This window comes from Lathyrus oleraceus, chromosome 3 (assembly GCF_024323335.1).
Source record: "Lathyrus oleraceus cultivar Zhongwan6 chromosome 3, CAAS_Psat_ZW6_1.0, whole genome shotgun sequence".
In the NCBI taxonomy this organism is placed as follows: Eukaryota; Viridiplantae; Streptophyta; class Magnoliopsida; order Fabales; family Fabaceae; genus Lathyrus; species Lathyrus oleraceus.
This window is the reverse complement of record NC_066581.1, coordinates 178,166,761-178,184,951: the sequence shown is the minus strand read 5'-3', so window position 1 is coordinate 178,184,951 and position 18,191 is coordinate 178,166,761. Positions and strand designations below refer to the sequence as shown.

At 33.9% G+C, this 18,191-nt stretch overlaps 1 protein-coding gene and 1 long non-coding RNA gene across 6 annotated transcripts in view; one reads left to right on the top strand and one right to left on the bottom strand.

Moving 5' to 3' along the window:
• Positions 1 to 17,714, bottom strand: part of LOC127126099 (uncharacterized) — a 37,922-nt gene extending 20,208 nt beyond the window's left edge. The window contains exons 1-4 of one of the 5 annotated variants that reach the window (XM_051054955.1): positions 17,559 to 17,714; positions 12,654 to 12,787; positions 12,423 to 12,506; positions 11,300 to 12,341 (exon numbers count right to left, since the gene is read on the bottom strand). In XM_051054955.1, coding sequence (XP_050910912.1) covers positions 11,521 to 12,341; positions 12,423 to 12,506; positions 12,654 to 12,787; positions 17,559 to 17,707 — 1,188 coding nt within the window. In that variant the 5' untranslated portion in view covers positions 17,708 to 17,714 and the 3' untranslated portion in view covers positions 11,300 to 11,520. Of the gene's footprint in view, positions 1 to 11,299; positions 12,507 to 12,653; positions 12,788 to 13,191; positions 13,378 to 17,558 lie in introns of those variants that run through there. The other 4 variants (XM_051054953.1, XM_051054951.1, XM_051054954.1 and 1 more) reach the window with 4 other exon arrangements.
• On the top strand, positions 6,198 to 17,564 carry LOC127126100 (uncharacterized). Its single transcript, XR_007804908.1, has 5 exons — positions 6,198 to 6,749; positions 6,929 to 7,187; positions 7,278 to 7,326; positions 17,024 to 17,114; positions 17,198 to 17,564. It is a non-coding gene; the product is annotated as an uncharacterized LOC127126100 (long non-coding RNA).
• Positions 17,715 to 18,191: the final 477 nt, after the last annotated feature.

Sequence of the window (18,191 nt, the reverse complement as noted above, 5' to 3'; positions counted from 1 at the left end):
AAGATCTTGTCCCTCCCTATATCGACACCCTATCTCTCAATATGTCTCCACTAAACATCTTTCCACACAATATCAAAATTTTATTGCAGCTGTTGATTCTGTGAAAATCCCATCATCTGTTGAAGAAGCATTGCAAAATAGAAATTGGGTCCAAGCTATGGATGAGGAAATGAGAGCACTTGAAAAAATGGTACTTGGGAGATTATTGAAAGGAAAAGAGACAAAAGTCCAGTTGGATGCAGATGGATCTATACTGTAAAGTACAAATCTGATGGTACACTTGATCGATACAAAGCAAGACTAGTGGTAAAAGGTTATACTCAGACGTATGGTATTGATTATGAGGAGACATTTGCCCCAGTGGCAAAGATGAATACTGTTCGAATTTTACTATCTCTTGCTGCTTCATGTGGATGGGAATTGCAACAGTTTGATGTTAAAAATGCATTCTTGCATGGAGACTTAGAGGAAGAAGTGTATATGGAGATTCCACCAGGTGTTGGCATAACAAATGGAGCTAACAAGGTGCGTAGATTGAAGAAAGTCTTATATGGACTAAAGCAGTCCCCTCGGGCATGGTTTGGAAGATTCACAAAGGCAATGATGTGTTTGGGCTATAAGCAAAGTCAAGGAGACCATACTTTATTTTTTAAACATTCACAAGGAGGAAAACTGACTGTACTTCTTGTGTATGTTGATGATATTATTGTTACAGGAGATGATTTGATTGAGAGACATTTCCTCAAAGAGAAATTATCAGCAGAGTTTGAGATGAAAGACCTTGGGCAACTCAAGTATTTCTTGGGAATTGAGGTAGCCTACTCAAAGCAAGACATCTTTATTTCTCAAAGGAAGTATGTGTTTGATCTTTTGCAGAAAACTGGCAAACTTGGATGCAAACCTGCAAGTGTTCCCATTGAACAAAATCACAGGATAAGTTTTGAGGAGGAAAGTGACAAAGTTGACAAGGGTCAATATCAGAGATTAGTGGGAAAATTGATTTACTTGGCACACACTAGACCAAATTTGGCATATGCAGTCAGTGTGGTGAGCCAATTCATGCATGATCCGAGGGTGAGACATTTGCAGGCTGTAGACCGCGTTCTACAATATCTTAAAGCAACTCCAGGGAGAGGACTTTTGTTTAAAAGAGGTGGAAATCTAACTATGGAGACTTACACTGATGCGGATTATGCCGGATCAGTGAGTGACAGAAGATCTACGTCAGGCTATTGTACTTTTCTGTGTGGTAACCTTGTAGCTTGAAAGAGTAAGAAGCAAAGTGTAGTTGCTCGATCAAGTGCCGAGGCAGAATTTAGAGCTATGGCACTAGGAATTTGTGAGCTATTGTGGATGAAACAAATTCTAGAAGACTTGAAGATACAATGTGAAGGTCCTATGAAATTGTTTTGTGACAATAAATCGGCTATTAGTATTGCTCATAATCCTGTTCAGCATGACAGGACTAAACACATTGAGATTGACCGACATTTTATCAAAGAGAAGTTGGATAGTGGACTGATAACTACATCTTACGTTCCTTCCGGGCATCAGCTGGCAGATGTGTTAACAAAAGGCTTACCAACAGAAAGATTCAGGCAACTTACTTGCAAGCTGGGAATGATAGATATCCATTCACCAGCTTAAGGGGGAGTGTTGTAAATATTAGATTGTAAATAGTAATTATTTCTTTTAGTAATGAGGCCCATTAGTCAAAGCCCATTAGGTTTTCTATTCTCTCTTATTTAAAGCATGTAGATGTAACATGTAAGAATCACTTTTTAATATATCAGTAAAATATTTTACAACATGGATGATGATTTATACATACAATAGAACATGTTTGATGGTTAAAAATAACGATAAACCCATTACTGCCATTGACAATATGAAAAACAAAAAATTCCAGAGATGAATCTCTAAAATTTTTCAACGTTTGAATTTTCAGGAACCGCAGATGCATCTCCGTAATGTGAGAATTTGGATCGCTCTATTCTTTGCAAGGTAGCTTCTTGGTTCGACAAAGATTTAACATGTAGTCGAAGTCTGTGTTGGATTTGGGCTCTCTTCCTATATGAAGAAAAGTCCAAATATGATTATCCAATTTGTCTCACTTGTTTAAGTGGAGATGGTCAATTTAGGATTGAGAGAGATAGAGATACAATAAGGATTCAAAAGAGAGAAAAGAGGAGAGAAATTCATTCCAGTTTTTCTGCAATAAGTCTCACTAAATCGACGATCCCTGATTTGTTAACCGTCGGGTAAAGCTCAAATTTGGAGGTCAGATTCGTAATACATATCTAATTTTTGACCATTCATAATTTCAAAACAATGTCCGAGGTGAGAGTTATTTGCTCCGCATTGAATCTGCAGATTTGAGAAAAAATTTCAGCTTTCTTATTCTTATTTATAAGCTAGTTTGCTTTGTGATTTGAGGTTGTTAGCACTAATATGTGAATCACTTTAAGACTCTCTTGTAACCTTAATTAATTATATCGTGATTTTTTACTCTCATATTGAAGGATTTTCCACGTTAAAAATATTGGTGTTCTCTTGTGATTTTATTTGTTCGATTTGCCGTCTTATATTTGTTGTTGATTCTCAAGGTTCTTAAAAGTGTGAAATTTTATATCCACTGTTTATTGGTCTATTATTGTGTCTTAATTTTTTATCAGAGAGGCATCAAAGCTCTTGGTTAAGGGCTATTTTATTTGTTTGAATGATGGAGTTAAATACAAAGATGAAAATTGTATTCTTGAATGATTTAATTACCATTTGTGGAAGGGAAAGATGAAAGACTTACTATTTGTGAAGAAATCGCATTTATCGATTTTTAGTTCCGCGAAGTCGGATTCTGTGTCCGATGAAGAATGAGAGTTTGAACATTAACAAGTATGTGGTTTTATTCAACAATATATAGAAGATAGTATTTATAATCATATTGCTAATGAGACACATGCAAAAACTTTGTGGGAGAAGATAAAGTCCCTGTATGTCTCTAAATCAGGGAATAATAAATTAAGTGAATCGAACAAATAACTTTATAAGTTTGAAGTATAAGGAGGGGACTTCTATTTCAGATTACTTGAGTGAATTTCAAGGGCTTCTTGATTAAATGTCAGGAATTAGTATCAAATTTGATGATGAACTTTTGAGACTATTTCTATTGTTATCTTTACTAGAGTCTTGGGAGACATTTTGGGTTTCTATCACAAGTTCTGTTCCATGTGGTGTTGTTTCTTTGGAAACGATTACGGGTGATATTCTTAATGAGGAGATGAGAAGGAAGACACATGGTTCTTCATCTCAATCCGAGGTACTTGTCACTGAAAAATAGGAGGAGAAGTCATGAAAAGGAACAAATGTGTGGTAGAGAGAATAACATAAGCAAGTTCAAGTCGTGATACAAGAATCTGGAGTGTCATTATTGTCACAAAATATGACACATACAAAAGTATTGCTATCAGTTGAAAAGAGATAACAAAAGCAAGAACGATAAGTCTAAATAAAGGGACCATGAAAATTATGATGATGATCATGTTACTACTGATACTAGTGATGATCTTGTTATTCTCCGTGATCACGAGTCTGTTAATCTTGTATCAGACGAGAACATATGGATAATTAACAGTGGTGTTACATTGCATGTTACACCAAAGAAGAATTTCTTCACATCTTCTTGTGATTTTGGAGTGTTGAAGATGGGTAATGATGGTGTATTTAAAGTAATTGGTGTTGGTGATGTTTCTTTGAAAATCAACATGGGAATGCAATTGTTTCTTAGAGGTGTCAAACATGCTCCAGATGTCCGCTTTAATTTGATCTCTGTGCATATGTTAGATGATTGTAGTTATGCTAATCACTTTGGTTCTGGAAAGTGGAAACTCAACAAAGGTAGCTTGGTTGTGGCTAGAGGAGAAAATCTTTCTAGACTGTATTGAGCAAAAACTTTGGTTTTTAGGGACAATGTGAATGCTATCAACATGGAAACATCTTTGTGGCACCGAAGACTTAGTCATATTAGTGAAAAGAGGTTGAACGTTTTGGCCAAAAAGGATGTTCTTCCTGGATTAAAGAATGCAGATTTGAAGAATTGTTCTCATTGCATGACTGGTAAATAGACTAGAGTATCTTTCAAGAGACATCCTCCCTCAAGGAAGTCAAAGTTGCTTCAATTGGTACATTATGACGTTTTTGGTCCATTAAAGGTAAAATCCTTTAGTGGTGCACTTTATTTTGTTATCTTTATTGATGATTGCTCCAGGAAACTATGAGTTTATGCCTTGAAGACAAAAGACCAGTGCTGGAAAGTTTCAAAGAATTTCATGCTTTGGTTGAGAGGCAGACAAGCGAGAAGCTGAAATGTGTTCGTTCAGACAATGCTAGAGAGTATTGTGGACCATTTGATTTCTATTGCAAACAACATGGTATTTTATATGAAAAGGCTCCTCCTAAAACTCCCTCAATTGAATGGTTTAGCAAAGATGATGAATCAAATACTAATTAAGAAAGTAAGGTGTATGCTCTCTGAAGCTAAGTTGCTTAATCATTATTGAGGCGAGACACTTTACACGGTAGTGCATGTTCTTAATCTCACTCCTACGGTTGCTTTTAACAGTGAAGTTCAAGATAAACTTTGGTTTGGAAAGAATGTCAAGGATCATTTGAGAGTCTTTGGTTGTAAGGCTTTTATGCATATTCCAAAAGATGAAAGATCCAAGTTGGATGAAAATTCAAAACAATGTATCTTCATCGACTATAGATAATATGAAGTTAAAGGTTGTATGATCATGTAGGGAAGAAGCTTATTCAAAGCTACAGTGTGGTGTTTATGAAAAACCAAACTATTGAACACATTAATAAGGTAAAGAAGGCTACACCCAAGAAAGATATTAGTTTGTCTAATGTTGATCCAGTTCGGTTACCTAGTCATAATCTAGATGCTATTGGTGGTGATGATCACAATGGTGAGCTATATGATTATGCTGATGATCTAAAGCTTGGTGATGTAAATATTCCAACTAATGATGGTGAGTGTGAGAGCGATATGTCACAGGATGAGAGTCTTGGTGAAACTCCATATTCATCTCAAGTTCAACTTAGGAGGTCTAACGGTCAAAGACAACCTTCTACAAGGTATAATTCTGATGAGTATGTGACCTTGACTGATGAGGGTGAACCCGAGTGTTTTCAAGAGGCCATGGAAAGTGATGAAAATCAAAAGTGGATGGATGAAATGCATGATGAGATGAAATTATTGCATGATAATCACACTTATGAATTAGTGAAGCTTCCTAAATGCAAAAGGGATTTGGAGAATAGATGGATTTATAGAGTTAAACATGAGAGAAACTATAAATCTCTAAGATATAAAGCCATGTTAGTAATGAAAGGTTTCCTTCAAAAAAAGGGTGTTGATTTAATGATATTTTCTCACCTGTTGTAAAAATGGCATCAATTAGAATCATGTTGAGTTTGACTGCTACTCTTACTTTAGAGGTTGAGCAAATGGATGTGAAAATAGCTTTCCTTCACGGTGATTTGGAGGAATAGATCTACATGAAACAACCCGATGGTTTTCAAGTTAAAGGTAAAGAAAATCATGTGTGTAGATTGAGAAAGAGTTTATATGGGTTGAAGCAAGCTTCAAGGAAGTGGTACAAGAAGTTTGAGTCTATTATGTGTGATCGAGAATACTAGAAGACTACTTCAGATCATTGCGTCTTTGTTAGAAAATTTTCTAACGATGACTCATTATAATTTTGTTATATATTGATGATATGCTTACTATAGGAAAAAGTATTTCTAACATTAATAAGTTAAAGAAGCAATTGGGTGAGTCATTTTCCATGAAAGACATGAGAGTAGCTAAACAGATTCTTGGCATTAGAATCATGTGTGATAGAAAAGAGAAGAAACTTTGGATGTCACAAGAACACTATATCGAAAGAGTGCTGCAAAGATTCAAAATGGAAAGTTCTAAGGCGGTAAGCACTTCTCCCGCAACTCATTTCAAATTGAGTTCTAATCAAAGTCCTTCAAGTGAAGATGAAGCGTTTGATATGAAATGTGTTCCTTATGCGTCTGTCATGGGTAGTTTGATGTATGCAATGGTGTGTACCAGACCAGATATAACACATGTTGTTGGTACAATCAGTAGATTTTTATCAAATCCAGATAGAGAGGATTGGAATGTTGTAAAATGGATTTTAAGGTATCTTCACGGTACTACTTCTACGAGGTTTTGTTTTGGAGGAGATAAGCCTACTCTAGTGGGTTACTCTGACTCTGATATGGATGAAGACATTGATTTTAGAAAGTCCACTTCGGGCTACATGATTAAATTTGTAGGGGAAGTTGTGGTTTGACCGTCTATATTGCAAAAGTTTATAGTATTGTCTACTACAGAGGTCGAGTTCATTGCAATTACCGAAACATGCAAAAAGTTATTATGGTTGAAGAAAATTTTGCAGAGCTTGGTTTTGTTATCCTTCATCGGTGCCTTTCCTTTGTTATTGTGCTCCTTTTACCTTTGTTATTACCTTTTTTATTCATATCAGATTCATGCATGTCATTTTCGATGTAAGTACCTTTCAGATTCTTAACCATCGCCTTCAGATGGGTCGTCGTATCTATTTACATATAGTGATCTCGACTACCTAGAGTCAAATCCTTTGATATTTGGTTGTTGTGGTGATTGTTCTCCCTATTGATGCTCCATTTTCTGTCAAATCTACTATTCTTGTCAGGTAAGTTCACATTGTTGTTGATTTCTCTCCGATGAATCTTCAGATAACTCTGATCTTTATCATTTCTGGTCTTTTGGATGTTGTTTTTGTTTATGTTTTGTCTAGATATTCTCTTTCTGTTTTTATTGGTAATGTATTTTGTACAATCGTCCTCAGTGTTATTCGCAATGTTCATATAGATGTTGGGGCTTCTTCTGTCACTCTTCTGATGGGGAAATTTCTTATGGTACTTACCTGTTGCTTGTGCTCTCTCAATACTCATGTTCATCTCTTGGCTATTCTCCACCTCAGGTACCCGTCTATGAGGCCTCATCTCTGTTTGTTTATCAATTATAAAATCTTGACCTCTCTTATGTTTGATACTTTTTCCGTTGTTGTTTGCGAGTTGGGGACCTCTATTTTCCAAGTTGATGTGATTAATACCTTCATTCTCAGCAGGTAGTTTGGTACTCATCTTGTTCATTCTATCTTGATGTCTGATAAATTCCTTTATTCTTTTAACATTGTAGTGAATTTCTGTCTTGTTAGGGATGTTCTCGTTCTTCTGTAAAGGGATTTTCTCGCTTTGTATTTTCTGGTACTCTCTGTTCTCCTTATTCTTCATATGACCTTCATAGTTAACTTTTCCCTCCTTTTGGTTTTGTTCTTTGTCTCTACGATGCTCCTCATTGTACAGGTCATTTATCTTGATGTTGTAGAAGTTTCTTTTGTTCTGCATCGCCTATTGTATACTATCAGTGATAGCCATCCAAATTCCATATATTATGTTTATCAATATAGATAGAGTGTTCTGGTCCATTTTGGTGATGTTGTTCTTTATCCAATCTTTGAATCCTTCCATCTGTTTGTTAAAGAAATTTAGGTGCAGTTGGGACCCATACCAAGTATGATTTGTCCAATTGCAATTTTTAAGACAATGATAAGTGGTTTCGAAGATGTTATTACATCTAGGACTAAAAGGGTCGCGGTTGATGCCTCTGAGGTTTAAATTGTCTTTAGTAGGGAGGCAATTATTCAGAATCCTCCACATAAGGATTTGTTGCCTAGGTGTCACTTTACTGCCCAAAGTTTTCCCCAAATATCCTTCTCAAGATTCCATTTGGAGATCTCCATGTTCTTTTCTTTCTTCCACTCTTTCAAGCTATAGTAACCTGATTTCAAATTATAGTTGTCATTCTTGGTAGCTTGCCATCATAGTCTATCTTACTCTTCAAGATTATAGAGAAGGATCCTTAGGATATCTTCCATGTCAATACGAATGAAAGTATTATTCATGGTGTTTAGGTCCCAACAACCTTTTTCCTTACCAATGATGTCCCTAACTCCAAGAACCCTTGTTTCCAAGGGTTTTTGTGTTTGGATTTTAAACCTTTATCGATTAGGGATCCAATTGTTATCCCAAATATTAATAACATTGTCATTTCCCATATTCCAGTAGCTTCCTTTCTTTATGATCCATATACAGCTATGCAGACTTCTCCATAAGTAGCTAGGGTTTCTCCCAATTAGTATCTGAGTTAGGGTAGTACTTTGCTTTAAGAACTTTATCTACCAATGAGTGAGGGTCTGTGCGCAATCTCCAAATCTCCTTTGCTAGAACGGCCTTGTTGAAATCTTCAATGGGTCTAAAACCAAGCCCACTTCCTTCTTAGGAATGTAAAGGTCCTTCCATTTCTTTCAATGTATTTTAGATTCTCCCCACCAGAATTTAGTTGTAAGACTATTAATCTTCTTACACAGGCCTTTGGGTGGGTAAAAGGAAAGAGTCATAACATAGGTTGGTATAGCTTGGGCTACAACCTTGATAATGATAGCTCTACCTGCATAAGAAATGCTTTTCTCCTTCCACATCTTAAGCTTTTCTCTGACCCTGTCCACTAAGAAGCCAAAACATTAGTTTTTGGATTTTCCAACTTGAGTAGGGAGACCAAGGTAAGAGTGAATTTTTGGAACAATATGGATTCTGATGATGCTGTAGAACTTTTCCTGGTTAACCTGGATGGTGTTTTTACTCAAAAGCATTTCAGATTCGTGGTAGTTTATTTTTTTATCAGAGCAATTATGATAAGTGTTAATAATGTTAAGAAGGGTTATGACATCATTTTCTTTCGCTTTACAAAACTATAGGTTGTTATCTGCAAAAAGAAGATGGGTGATGTTTAGGGATTTTTTAGAGTATTTATACTTGATAACTCTTTACTATATTGAACATGAATAATAAGTTTAAAAAAAACATCAGCACAAAATACAAAATACCGGGAGATATGGGATCCCCCTGACGGATAACCCTAGTAGGTAGGAATAATGTAACCTATAAGAGAGCCATTGAAGATGATAACAAACTTCACAGTGGTCACACAATTCATTATGTTATTAATCATGTTAGAGGGGAGACCAATATTAGTAAGAGTATTCTTTATAAAGCTCCACTCCAATCGGTCATAAGCCTTCTCAGTATCAATATTGATACCCAGATAACCCTGATTACTTTTAGTTTATCGGTTCGGCTTGTGGAAAGCTTCATGTGCAACCATAGTGTTGTCACTTATCAACCTCTTATGGACAAAGGCACTTTGATTTTGGCCTATGATACTAGGAAGAATAACTTTAAGCCTATTAAGGACCTTAGTGATAATTTTCATAAAAACATTGCATAAAGCAACATGCATGTATTCAGAAGGTTTAATGGAGTTTTTCACTTTAAGGATTAGTATGATGCAAGTATTATTGTAGCTTTTAGGACTGTCTATATTATTAAGGATTTTGAGGATAGTATTAGTGATGTCAGCTCCCATAATAGTCAAACTAAGATTGATAAAATAAGGCAGGAATGTCATCAGACCCTGGAGCAGCGTTGCCCTTAAGGTTCTTCATAGCAAAGACAACCTCTTCACTAGTAAAAGGAGTCTTAAGATGGTCAAACATGTCATCATTAATCTGATTGGTTTGGCCTAACTGATTGTTATGGGTGGTGATACTATTGTCAACCTTGAAGAGGCCTTTGTATAACTCCACCAGCGTCTCTTGAATCTCTTCTTCCTTATAGGATATATCCCCATTGTTTTTAGTGATGAGTTTAATCTTGTTGTGAGTCTGTCATTTTGGAAGCCTTTTGGTGAAAGAAACTAGTGTTCTCGTCCCTTCTCTTAGCCATTGCATCTTAGTTCTTTAGACCCATCAAATTTTCTATTGGTCAAACAAATTGTCCTGTCTTTCTTGATTCTCCTTGATAGTCTTGTAATTTTTATTAAATTGGTTGTCAGGTTTAAAGAGTTTGTATAATCTTTTTAATTCTTTTTATCTCAGTGGCAGGGTTTTCAAATTCCTTCTTTCTCTTATTTAGACTATAATTAACAAAATTTTAAAAAATATATTGAATTTATAATGCATATTCATTTACAATGTCAACTTCAAACAAACAAAGTAAGTTTTTATCTTTATTTGTTTGTATATTCAGTAACTTCATGTGAATTTTATTTTTTATTGGCAAATAGACAAAAAAATTATTGTTTTGGTTAAATAAATGTGTTACTAAATTTGGTCATCCTTAATTTTGAATGTTGCTTAACATCACTTTTCATATTTGATATTTTTTATCATATCAACTTTTTAACTACTATTGTATCTATTTTTTAATTATGATCAACCGCTCATTTTTCGTATTAATCCTAATTTTAAATCAATTAATTGATTTAATTACAATTATTCTCATAAAATATTTTTACTTATTTACATTAAATACTGAAATTTTGAAGATTAGAGAGTAAATTAATTATTTGAAAAAAAATCTATAACGATCAAATTAATGAGAATTATTAAATATTGTTATATATACTACTTATAAAGCAATACATAAAACTTATTATGATATTATTTTTATTATTCAATTACTAATAAACAATTAGATATAGTACATTAAGGCAATAATAATACATAATGCTCTAATAATTTTTTTTCTTTGAGTAAAAATATATAAAACTTAATTTATTGGTGGAATAAAAATGCAACCTATTATTTTTTCCGCATTCTATATATTGTTCATCGAGAAGTGTTTTTACTTATATAAATATTAAAAAATTAAAGATCCGAGAGTGAATTGATTATTGAAGAAATTATTTAACTATTAAATTAAAAAAATAAATATTATTATATTTAATAAAACATTATATAAATGTAAGTAGGAAAGTAATCATACTTGATTCTTTAATAGTTTTTTTACAAGTAAAAAAATTAAAAAACACTCATTGATCTTGTTATAAAAAAACCTATAGTAAATATTGTCCAAAGAGAATTAAAAAGTTACAAAATGAAATATATTTTAAAAATAAAATATAAATAAATTATTTTAAATATGTATAAAAATAGCAGTATAGAATTATTGTGCAATTTTTTTTTATGCAGTGGCATATTATATTTATTAGTTCCAATAATATTTACTCTAAAAAAGAATTAGGATAAAAAGCTATCAAGGTTTATTTTGAATACTATTATGATGAGAGTATTTAAAGTATCAATCATTCTTCTTTAAATAACTTTAGTACGAATAAATATAATAATAACATTACTATAGTAATGTAGTAAAAACATTACTGTAAAAGATTTTGTGTATTTATGTCGAGGAAAGTAGCAATCATGTCTTTACACAAAGAAAAATGAAAATCCTATCCTTTAAAAAGCTAAAACATGTACATGTACATGTACATGTACTACATCAGCGACCATCTATAGACTTTCAAGAAGACAATGATCAACAAAAATATGAAGGTGTACATTAATTGTCTTTGGTTAATTTTTCGATTTCCTGTGAAATTCGAAGCTGTTGGGGGTACAGAACTTGTAATATCTCCTGAGCCAGTTTCTTCTTTTTCATGATTTTTGCTATTTCCTGTTTGCCATTCTCAAGCATACCATGTTCTGTTTCAGATGAGTTCACATTACTGTCCACAAAATTCTCTAAGGAGAAATTGTCGCCACATTGATCCATTTCATCATAGATTTCACTGTAAAGAACTTGGGTATTAAACTGGTTCCCGGGAACTGGAGCAGTAGTCTCCAAAGGTTGGTCGTCTGGAACTTGTGCAACAACCTTTGCACCAATTACAATTTCAGCATTTTCACCCAGTCCTTTCTTTGCAATCTGTACTCGAGCGTTTTGATCTAAGTATCGATATCCCTCACAGCCATATCCGTCATCTTTCTCATTCTCATACCGTTTCCCATATAGCTCACTTGGGTCTAAGTCATCCAATTCGGTATATGCAGCATCTTTCTCTTGCTCGCCTTGCTCCATCCATCCATCATTAGGAATTTTTAGTAACGCTGCCAACGCTTCACCAAAATCATCATCTTGAGCTCCTGCATCATTGTCTGCCTGACGGGCTTTCTCATATAAGTATTTATATCCCTTACGGCCATATCCAACCTTTTTCTCTTTCTCATACCGTTTCCCATATAGCTCACTTGGGTCTAATTCATCAAAATTGGCATATCCAACATCTTTCTCTTGCTCGCTTTGCTCCATCCACGCATCATCAGGAATTTTTAGTAACAGTTTCGCCGCCATCAATTTTGCAAAGCCATCATCTTGGGCTCCTACGTGTGCCTGATTTGGAGCCATCTCACCTATATCTTGGGCTCTTACATCATTGAGTGCCTGATTTGGAGCCATCTCACCTACATCATTATGTGCCTGATTTGGAGCCATCTCACCTACATCTTGGACTCCTTCATCTTGCTGATGATTTTCTTCAGCAACTTCTGTATAAACAAAATACATGCGCCTAGAGTTAATGTTATTCTTCTTGTTGAGAATAAATATTGCTTCTGTTACAAATTAATGAACAGTAGCATGAAATCTGATGTAAAAGTCAGCACTATATAAATCAACTGAAATCTATTACTTACTAAATAGGTCTGGCATTTTGTCTTCCGTTCTTTTCATTTTCCTATCATAGCTGTTGATTTTCGATTCCAATTTCTTGATCTTTTTATCAATTTCACCCTGTTGGAATGACAAATCCTTAAGGAGGATTTCAACTCTACAAAAAAAGCAAACACACAAAGTCAGTATTCTCAAGATACCAAGGTAAGAAAGTAATAAAAGAACTCAAAATTGACCACAGTGCAAATAACAGAAACACGTTAACATTATCATTCAAGAATTAATAATCTGAGGAAGTTTGATTCAAGATAACAGAAACACGTTAACATTATCATTCAAGAATTAATAATTTGAGGAAGTTTGATTCAAGATAACAGAAACACTGATATTTCACTCAAAATTGACGATAGTGCAAAAACAGAAACCCTCATATTTGACTCAAGATATGCAAGAATTAACGATCAGAGAAAATTTGGAATTCAACAAAATCAACAAAATCATGCTAATTCAAGCAAAATTGTTCAGATTGTATGAAAAGAACAAATAAATTGAATAACTTACTCAGCTGGATTGTTCATCTTAGAAGATGAAACAGAGAGAGTATGAACGAGAGAGAAGATGAAACAGAGAGAGTATGAACCAGAGAGAAGAATGCGAGAGACTTGAGAAGAAGAGTTCAGAAAAATGATAATGTGACTTGGTGCATTGATTATATATAGTTAGATAAATGGACGCTTGAACACTCACACGAAAAAATAAACAAATTTAATTCTATTTTTTTAATTAAGTATTAATTTCATGGTTAATTATGTTTAGGGTAATGCTAATATGTGTTTTAAGGGTGCATGATAAGAGTTAAATATAAAAATTTTCTTTTTGAAAATTATGCATTGTTTTAATTAAAATTTGATAATTGATTTTTTTCAATATAAATCTTTTATTTATAAATTGCTTATGTTAACATTAGCCTTATGTTTAATACCCTTATGTTTATTAACCTGACTAATTCTAATTTAATAGGTAATTAATGAGTAGGAAAATTACATTTATTAGAAAAATTAAGTTTATTATTTAATAGGTAATCAATTGCACTTCGATCCTTCTGATGTTTTTAATCCAACAAAAACTAATAGAGCCTTTAGTTTAGAAAAATTATATTTATTATTGAATTATCATGTCTTAAATTAATTACATAGCTCTTTCGAGCATCGTCCTTAAGACCTTTTGAAATGATCTAAGAATAATATAAAAAAAATATTGGGTCACCTTGTGAACCAAGAGATGTTTGGGACTATTCCCAAACACCTATTTCTTCGTCTTTTCGGCTTTACCCTATAGTGGCGGTCTTACTAGCCCACGTATTGGTAACAACCACCTTACTCCTGAGTTCATCTTTTCACCCTTGTTGGAGTGCAAAACATTATTCTTTGGTCCAGACCATACTTTGATCACACTTCTTTCCACCTCCCACTTCTAGTTCCTTGAACTACGAAGCTCTGAGTTCCTCATTGCACTATGAGGATACGTAGGCATGAGGACCCTAATCCTCACTGAACACTTTATCTATTTCTCTCCTTTTCCCATTCTTTTACGAGTAATCTTAGATGTAACACCCATTTGAGCGATAACAGTCAAAACGGTTCCCATGGATTATCATGGATGTTTGGGGTGCTAATACCTTCCCCTTGCATAACCGACTTCCTTACCCAGCATATCTCTTCCCCCGGGTTTTATCAATGTTTTCCTTTTGGGGATAAATAAAGTTTGATGGCGACTCTGTTGTATGTTCGAGCGTGCGATACGTTCGGGTATATTTTCGCTAGCTTCAACAGTATGTCTTAAGCGCCCATAAAAATTATGGCAATTCTTTATATGAATCCTCCTAGTTGCTGAATATTTGTTCAACAACCTTTATCCTTGCAGTCCACACTTTCTTGTACGATGGAGTATAATTATATCATGTGACGATATGAGATATTATTATACTCACCTTCACTGTTGGTCCTTGTTAACAAGCGGAAAAATATCTTAACATATCAATGTAATGCTTAGTTTTCGGTGATCATGTACAATATTAGTGGCAGTGCAACTGTGAGGTGGGTCTATAGAAGCTATCTTCCAAGAATCACTTCTCTTCCTGTGAAACGTAGCCAACCGAAACTTGCAAAGAATGTTATGCCATTCAATGAAATACCTTCTCGAATCAGTGCATTTCACAATGAAATCAGCAGAGTTCTCCATGTAAAAAATTTTGATAGCTCGCACACATTCTTCTTTAGTACAAAACCTGTCTTCCACTTTTAACTCACCCTCTGACCATGGATATAGGTTGTAAAAAATATTGTCAGATGTGTCATCGTCATGCAAGTCCATGTTTGTTATATGTTGAGGCAGACAATATACCTGACTTAGAGGTAATAGAATTCAATGATCGTCATCATCAATATTGTTGTTTAACATATGATCGACCTGTATCTCACTTTCTTCTTCTTCTTCGTCAACGACGTTGACTTCTACTTCAGCATCGACTTCATCTGAGTCTTCTTATTCAAATTCATCAGATTCAACTTGATCAGTTATCTAAGATTGTTGAGATGATATACTTTATTGGAGATTAATATATAACTCAATAGAGTTGAAACCAAAATGTTTGTGACTAACAAACATATATTCAACATCTTCATCATCTCGCACCTTTAGCGGGTAAAATTTACATTGATTATTTTCGAAATAAATTGGATTCTGGTATGTGATTTGTGACATAAGACAATATCCTAGATAGATTTCTATTCATTTTTTTCAAATGCAAGAAATTTGAACTTTTCTTGATTGTAAATCAGACAGTTTCAGTGTTTCGAAAACTAAACCCGTATACATCAGAGTCATATGTCTCACCGTTGCAGTGAGCATTGATAATATATTATGTTGCATATGACATATTATGATAATGAACTTGTGTTGGTTTGACAACGAAGTTGTGTTGGTTTGAGTAAGAGTATGAACTTGTGTTGGTATGAGTAAGAGTAAGAGCATTAATGGAAGAACATGACAAGACAAGCATGCAATAACATTCACCAGTTCAATTGGCGATTGCTTTGGAAATTTTTACATAGTCGTCAGTCCATTTGGTGTCTTCTATGCATGCCCTCGAGATTCTGTGATGCATGCCTTAGCCATGCAGCCTATTGAAAAAACTATGCATGGAAGACTTGCCACGAGACAACTATGCAATTAGACACCTAGGAAGTCGCCAATTGAGATGGCGCTAGCATGGAAATGTTACATGTGATCGCCAATTCAGATGGTGTTATCATTTATTTCTAGCATGGGCACAAGTGCATGCTTTTCATTATAAATAAACATTATAAACCTACACTTCTTCATCAACAACAATTTTTCCCCACATTTATCTCTCATATTTTCATCAGTAACCAATACTTCTTCATCAATAACACTACAGTAAAATATCTCTACTCAGTATTGGTGAATCGTACAGAGGAATTGTCGCCAACATAGCGACTTATGTAAGTTTTTATGTAAAAACATATTTTCTTATATTTTTCTAACACATTTTTTTTATGAAAAAACTTATTTTTTGTTTATTTTTTAGGATGTTTCTAGGTTTCGAACTCGTGACCAAGAATTTGTTGCCATCGACGAGTTGATTCAACCTTATGCCGAACTCATCGGTTTTGGACATGTTAGCAAAATCATGTCTTGGTCGGTTGATAATAAGTATTCTAGCTTTATGTGAAAGATGACGTCTCAAGACACACACATTCTGGTTTCCAACCGGTGAATGTACCGTAGCGTTAGAAAACATGTACATGTTATTGGGGATGTCTATCGAGGGTAAGACGGTAAATGGGAAAACCAACTATGTGAATTCAATTTCCATGGAACTCTTAGGTGCTGACTTGTTAGATGATAACTCGAGAGGTCAGGGTATACTCCTTTCACATCTTAAGGCATATTACAACAACTTATAGTTAGATGAAAATTCTACTGAAGATGCTCGAATAATAAAAATTAAGTGTTATATTATGCTTTTAATTGATTTATTTTTATTTTCCGAAGGTAGTGGTTCTAGTATGCATGTTATATATTTACCTTTATTAAGACATGTAGATAAAATAAGAAGTTATACTTGAGGGGCCGCTTGTTTGACTTATCTTTATAACTCTTTGTGTAAAAATGCACATTAAGACACATCTATATTTTCTGGGTGCGCTATTTTGCTTCAAGCATGAGGTTGGTCCAGACTACCGTCCCTAACGCCCGTCAACCACAACCCGTTCATATTCCCGTACGCACAAAAGTAATTTCTTAACAATTAGCGATAGTTATTTACCAATTATTATCTCTAAATAATATATTTACTTTGTTGGTGCAGATGGTCGACTCGTGGTATGAGTTACAACAGATGTCCTAGACATTATATTACCTAATATCACAATCTCTTGGATCACCTTCAACCAGTAGATGTATTGCCATTAACCGAATTAATTCGTAATAATTTATTTTTAATATCACGCATTTTTTAATCTAATATATTTTCACATTTCAGTTCATTTGACGTCCATATCTAAACTTGGATCATGACCATGAAATAAACGAACAAGATGCAGTCGTTTGGATTGCATGCACATCGATCATAAGGTTCACCACTATGGAGATGCACCACAATGACCGTGTTAAATTGCAATTCGGTATGCTTCAACATATCCCAAATCCCTTGATAAACCTCAGAGAATGACATTTATAAAGAGTTAACGACTAATGGAACTTTAACCCTTGGCAACGCTTCACTAGATGCGAGTGTCGAAAATAGAAGCACCAACAAGACCATGTCTTAAGTGACATTGTGATGCCAACCGATGAAAAACAACTCATAATTATATGGCTTGTGATGCATAATTATAACTTACTCAGCTGGATTGTTCATCTTAGAAGATGAAACAGAGAGAGTATGAACGAGAGAGAAGATGAAACAGAGAGAGTATGAACCAGAGAGAAGAATGCGAGAGACTTGAGAAGAAGAGTTCAGAAAAATGATAATGTGACTTGGTGCATTCATTATATATAGTTAGATAAATGGACGCTTGAACACTCACACGAAAAAATAAACAAATTTAATTCTATTTTTTTAATTAAGTATTAATTTCATGGTTAATTATGTTTAAGGTAATGCTAATATGTGTTTTAAGGGTACATGATAAGAGTTAAATATAAAAATTTTCTTTTTGAAAATTATGCATTGTTTTAATTAAAATTTGATAATTGATTTTTTTCAATATAAATCTTTTATTTATAAATTGCTTATGTTAACATTAGCCTTATGTTTAATACCCTTATGTTTATTAACCTGACTAATTCTAATTTAATAGGTAATTAATGAGTAGGAAAATTACATTTATTAGAAAAATTAAGTTTATTATTTAATAGGTAATCAATTGCACGTCAATCCTTCTAATGTTTCTAATCCAACAAAAACTAATAGAGCCTTTAGTTTAGAAAAATTACATTTATTATTGAATTATCATGTCTTAAATTAATTACAT